We start from the raw sequence: 6,000 nt of genomic DNA on the forward strand, positions 1-6,000 counted from the left end.
GGACACACGCACCCGGGGACACAAATGGAAATTGGGCTTCAAGGCATTCAAAACAGAAAACAGGAGACGCTTCTTCACACAGAGAGGCGTCACAATCTGAACAAACTTCCCAGCGATGTGGCTGAAGAGACAATTTGGGAACATTCAAAAACAGACTGGATAGGATCCTTGGATCACTTAGTTATTAATGGACAACAAACGAGCATGATGGGTCAAATGGCCTCCTCTTGTTTGTAAATTTTCTTATGTTCTAATAATAAATAGCAAATATTTATTTTATTGTTGCACATGGAAAAGTTTTCTTACAGTAACATAATGTGTGTCTGAATATAATGTTGTCTATACATGTTTAGCTGTTCTTAATATCTCTTAATAGAAAAGTGTATTTATTACACTGTCTCCAATCATGTAAAGCAGAAAGAATAAAACAGACACAGAAGTCCTTTCCACATCAGGCTCTATCGCTCGTAGTGCTGTTTTCGGTCTTTGTTTTTAAAACGAAACACAAACCAAACCCACAATCGCTCTGCTCCTCCCACAATATATGGACTTCCGACACGGCCTGGTTTTACACGCAGCTCTGGGGAGGCCCGGCCGCTGAAGCCAGTGGTCCAAGGCACCAGTGTTTGGTGGCGTATACCTCTCCACATGCATATTGTCACTTCTCCGCACGTTGCTGCTGCGTCACAGAGGTGAACTGGACTGCTGTACCGAATTATTGACATTATCGAAAATGAATCTAATCGTCTTTATATCGTTATTGAGGGAAGTAATTACCTCGATAATTATTGATATTGATTTATCTCCCAGCCCTAATGTGACCCCATGGGCCGTAGTTCGAGATGGAGGCAAGGCGGGGGTCCAATTCTCCCTTCCCCAGGAGCTACCTTCCTCTACTGAGCAGCCCCCTGCACTGCCTTCCCACCGGCACACGGACACACGAGTGGCCCCCAGTGGAGCCCAGTGCACCCAGTGCTCCATCGCATGGTACTGAGCAGCAGTGCAGATGGACGGCACGAGGAGTGCTGAGAGCACCAGCCTTACTGGGGCTGATTTACTGGCTAACGACCTTGAGAACCCGCTTGCGATTTTCAGACCCTGGTTTGGACAACGAAACACGTCGGACAGGCCCCCCAGTTTTGGACAACGACCCCCTATTATTTCCCCACCTCTTCTTCTGCTAAGAATCCTGGAGTGACCCTTGACCCCACTCTGTCCTACTCCCTCTGACACACACCTCGCGACCACGGCCTTCAGCCCCGGTCCTGGGACACACTCGTCCACACGAGAGCGTTTGTGCCGTGTGCAGATTCCTCTCTCTCGGTTCTGTGAGTGTTAACCTCCCTCTCCCTCCCCCTCTCTCTCTCCCTGTGCCAGCCGGGCTCTCTGTGGACAGAGGGCTGTGCGTCGTGTCACTGTGTGAACGGGCTGGGCGTGTGTGAGTCTGGCTGCCCCTCGCTGCTGTGCGTGGAGGTGAGTGGGGGCCAGGGGGCGGGGCTTCACTGACAGTGCAGTGCTCAGGAACAGTCAGTACAGCTACTGTACATAGGAGAAATAACAGATATTGACAGACATGTTTGCCTTGGTTGTATTTAGATATTAATTTCTGTAGGAACCCACAGTGCTCAGCCTCTCTGAAATCCAAATTTTTCAAATTCAAATTGCTTTATTGGCATGACAGTTATACATTTGTATACATACTCTCTCTCTATCTCTCTCTCTCTTTCTTTCTCTCTCTCTCTCTCTCTCTCTCTCTCTCTCTCTCTCTCTCTCTCAGGGGGAGGTGAAGGTAGAGGAGCCAGGCAGCTGCTGTCCAGTCTGCAAGAAGGAGTTTCCAGGTTTGAAGCCCATTTGACTCGTGCTCTGTGTGTCTGTGTGTGTCTGGAAACACTTGGTCGTATTAACTGAATCTCAGCCTCCGACCAAGTAGGCACAGCTCGATAGTGACCCCCAGAGAGATGGGGCCCGTTGATCGGCTCGCTTAGTGCAGAGGTCCCTTCTGACAGTGGGTCAGTGGATAGGCCTGCATGCCAGTCCAGTCCCTCTGCAGTGACTTGGTCCTGGGATCGTGACCTCGTTCTGGGGGGGTCAAACCGTAAAGACAAGGGCTCACACATTCAGTGTGTGTTTTACTCATTATTTGCTGATCTTGAGATCGATGATCTTTGGTGTCGGTGTTGCGCATTTCATTACGTTGGCAACAGGATAAACATCCCACTGTGGAAATGAAGGTGGATGCCACTGACCCAGGTATCTGTGCAAAGCTGGTCACATTCTTGAGCCACAATGACTCTTTTCTTGTCAATGCCGAGAGCATCTCTTGTGTTTAAGATCAGAGGATTCATACTTTAAAGGAATAATATTGAAATGGAATAATACAATTATGGACACCAAACAAGCACGATGGGTCAAATGGCCTCCTCTCTTTTGTAAACTGTCTTATGTTCTTAAGTGTCTCCTATTTTCTGTCTTGAATGCCATTTGTGTCCCCGGGTGCGTGTGTCCCTGCTGATCTGGAAAAACTCCTCTGGTTTGATGTGGTCGATGCCTTTCATGATTTTGAAGACTTGGATCAAGTCCCCACGTCGTCTCCTCTGTTCCAGGGTGAAAAGGTTCAGTTCCTTAGTCTCTCAGTAGGACATTCCCTTCAGACCTGGAATAAGTCTGGTTGCTCTCCTATGAACTGCCTCTAGAGCAGCGATATCTTTCTTGAAGTGTGGAGCCCAGAACTGTCCACAGTATCCAGATGAGCTCTAACTAGTGCATTGTACAGTCTGAACATCACTGCCCTTGTTCTCAATTCTACACTTTTGACAATATACCCTAGCATTGTGTTTGCCTTTTTTATTGCTTCCCCACATTGTTTGAATGGAGAAAGTGAGGAGTCCACATAGACTCCTAGGTCTTTCTCATGCGTTACTTCCTCTGGTTCTATTCCTCCCATAATGTAATTATAGTGGACATTTCTGTTACCTGCATGTAATACCTTGCACTTGTCCACATTGAATTTCATCTGTCAGGTGTCGGCCCACAACTGAATATTATCTAAGTCCCTCTGAATAGCCTGTGCTGCCGAGATTGTATCTGCTGAGCCACCTATATTAGTATCATCGGCAAATTTGACAAGTTTGCTATCTATCCCAGAGTCCAGATCATTAATATAGATTAGAAAAAGCACAGGCCCTAGTACTGATCCCTGTGGAACTCCACTAACAACCTCACTCCAGTTAGAAGTGACTCCTCTAATCGACACCCTCTGTTTCCTAGACATCAACCAGTTCATAAACCATCTACTTACATTACCCTGAATGCCTACAGCTTCCAATCTGAGGATCAGTCTTTGGTGTGGAACCTTATCAAAAGCTTTTTGAAAATCAGCACTTTCAGTGACTGGGGGGGCCTCGGTGTGCTTTATTTACATGACCCCCACCCCCAAGTGTCCAGATAAAGCCCTTTGAATCCCAGTCACATTGAAGGCACTGCGGACAGATTGTCTTCATTTAATATCAACGTGGTTACTGTTCATAATATTTCAATCAATATGAATATTGTTTATAGTTTTTTTTAACCTGAACTGCCGAGATTGTATCTGCTGAGATACCTATTTTAGTATCATCTGCAAATTTGACAGGTTTACTAACTATCCCAGAATATAGTGTGATATCAGACACCTGAGTTCTCAAACTGGGAAATTAGTCCGATTTAGGTCTCAATTAAGTACCTGAGAGATGAGCTGGAGCACAAACCAACAGGACAGCATGGCCTGAGACCAGAGTCACTTTCCCTGGTGTAGTTGACCACTGTTGTGAACCAGTTTAGCAGGTGGATAATCCACAACTCCTACAGGCCAGGTCAGCACCTCTCTGTCTCTCTGTCTCTCTCCATCCCTCTCTCTCTCTCTGACTGCCCAGGAGAGCCAGTGGCAGATTGTCGGCGTTACACAGAGCTCCGAAACATCACCAAGGGAGACTGTCACCTTGAAAACGTGGAGGTCAGCTACTGCAGTGGACGCTGTCTGTCCAGGACCAACGTCATCACAGAGGTCTGTCTGTCTGTTTGTCTCTCTGTGTCCCATGCCCACCCACTTTATCCTCCTGCTTGTGCTTCCACACTAACGACAATTCAATCCCCAGTTGTTAAAAAGAGGGTAATGACAGCGGGGGTGTCGGTGTGAGAGGGCGTAGTGTCAGTGATGCGTGTCTCTGTGCTCAGGTGCTGTGTGAGAGGGCGTAGTGTCAGTGATGCGTGTCTCTGTGCTCAGGTGCTGTGTGAGAGGGCGTAGTGTCAGTGATGCATGTCTCTGTGCTCTGGTGCTGTGTGAGAGGGCGTAGTGTCAGTGATGCGTGTCTCTGTGATCAGGTGCTGTGTGAAAGGGCGTAGTGTCAGTGATGCGTGTCTCTGTGCTCAGGTGCTGTGTGAGAGGGCGTAGTGTCAGTGATGCGTGTCTCTGTGCTCAGGTGCTGTGTGAGAGGGCGTAGTGTCAGTGATGCGTGTCTCTGTGCTCAGGTGCTGTGTGAGAGGGCGTAGTATCAGTGAAGCGTGTCTCTGTGCTCAGGTGCTGTGTGAGAGGGCGTAGTGTCAGTGATGTGTGTCTCTGTGCTCAGGTGCTGTGTGAGAGGGCGTAGTGTCAGTGATGCGTGTCTCTGTGCTCAGGTGCTGTGTGAGAGGGCGTAGTGTCAGTGATGCATGTCTCTGTGCTCAGGTGCTGTGTGAGTGTGAGAGGGTGTATTTTCAGTGATGCGTGTCTCTGTGCTCAGGTGCTGTGTGAGAGGGCGTAGTGTCAGTGATGCTTGTCTTTGTGCAGGAGCCCTACCTGCAGGTGCTGTGTGAGTGCTGCAGTTACCATCTGGACCCCCAGAGCCCGGTGCGCTTCCTCAGCCTGCCCTGCCGCAGCGGGGAGCTGGAGCCTGTCGTGCTGCCCAACATCCACAGCTGTGAATGCAACAGCTGCCAGGGTGAGTCTCCACAGCGCCTCACCACAGCACTGTCACACAACCTCCCTGTGTCACTGACTCACTGCTTCACTGCCTCATTTACTCACTGCTTCACTGCCTCATTCACTCACTCTCATTGACTCACTGCCTCATTGACTCACTTATTGTCTCACTTCCTCACTACCTCACTCTATAATGTCAACCAAGCTCACAATCTCACTGCCTCATTGCCTCACTCTCTGACTGCACTCGTATCATATGTCTGTTACTCTGGGCCTTGTTTCCTTTGCTGAGGGAATGTAATTTGACTGAATTGATCAGACAGGCCATGGCAGCCCTTGTTCAGGTAAAACAATTGATCAATCAATTTGTATGAATTATAGCACTGTTCACAGGATTGCCACAGAGCTCTTTACAGATTGAAAATAGATTAATAAACTCAACCCATAAACCATGAGGCACAGAGGAGAGAAAATCTAAATCTCCTATAGGATAGCAGGTTGGAAGTAAGTGTCCAGCGCTGACACTGTGGATCGGATGTTCTTGTGTTACAGGGGGAGACCTGGCAACACCTTGAGCGCTTCCAGCAGGACAGACTGGACACACAGACACACAGACAGACAGGCTCTGTGCGTCTCCAAGCCCCTGTGTAAACCTGTGCTATGTCCGTAGTCATCCCATTGTTAGAGTGTGTTATTGGACTCTCACAGCTGTTCTGTACAGTTTCATACTTTTTCTGCATTAACAATAAACTTTGAGCAACCTGAGATGAGCAACTGTGCTTGTTTTGTGCAGGCACCTCTCGGGAACCCCCCCCCCCCCCTCCGTAGGGCCACAGCTCAACCTCAGTGGACAAACTCTGAGCCACCCTGACACACTCTGAGCCACACTGACACACGAGAGACTCTGCACAGCAGTTCACTGGGATCCGAAGTGTCTAGAGCTGTGTTGTCTGCATTTTCCATATGATCTTACAGAGTGTGTTTTACTTGGATGGTAGTAGGCAGGTTAGTATCAGTGAGAGCCTGCATGTTAGTCTGAGTAGCAGCAGTGTTTAGGTTAGGAG

The 6,000-nt window shown here is 48.5% G+C and overlaps 1 protein-coding gene across 1 annotated transcript in view; it reads left to right on the forward strand.

Annotated features, from left to right (window-relative positions):
* Nucleotides 1–5,701, forward strand: part of sspo (SCO-spondin) — a 124,114-nt gene extending 118,413 nt beyond the window's left edge. Inside the window, exons 112-116 of the mRNA XM_066688593.1 lie at nucleotides 1,378–1,473; nucleotides 1,778–1,838; nucleotides 3,912–4,042; nucleotides 4,805–4,955; nucleotides 5,489–5,701. Of these exons, the coding sequence (XP_066544690.1) occupies nucleotides 1,378–1,473; nucleotides 1,778–1,838; nucleotides 3,912–4,042; nucleotides 4,805–4,955; nucleotides 5,489–5,511 (462 nt within the window). The 3' untranslated portion in view covers nucleotides 5,512–5,701. The remainder of the gene's footprint in view (nucleotides 1–1,377; nucleotides 1,474–1,777; nucleotides 1,839–3,911; nucleotides 4,043–4,804; nucleotides 4,956–5,488) is intronic.
* Nucleotides 5,702–6,000: the final 299 nt, after the last annotated feature.

This window comes from Amia ocellicauda, chromosome 2 (assembly GCF_036373705.1).
Source record: "Amia ocellicauda isolate fAmiCal2 chromosome 2, fAmiCal2.hap1, whole genome shotgun sequence".
Lineage (NCBI taxonomy): Eukaryota > Metazoa > Chordata > Actinopteri > Amiiformes > Amiidae > Amia > Amia ocellicauda.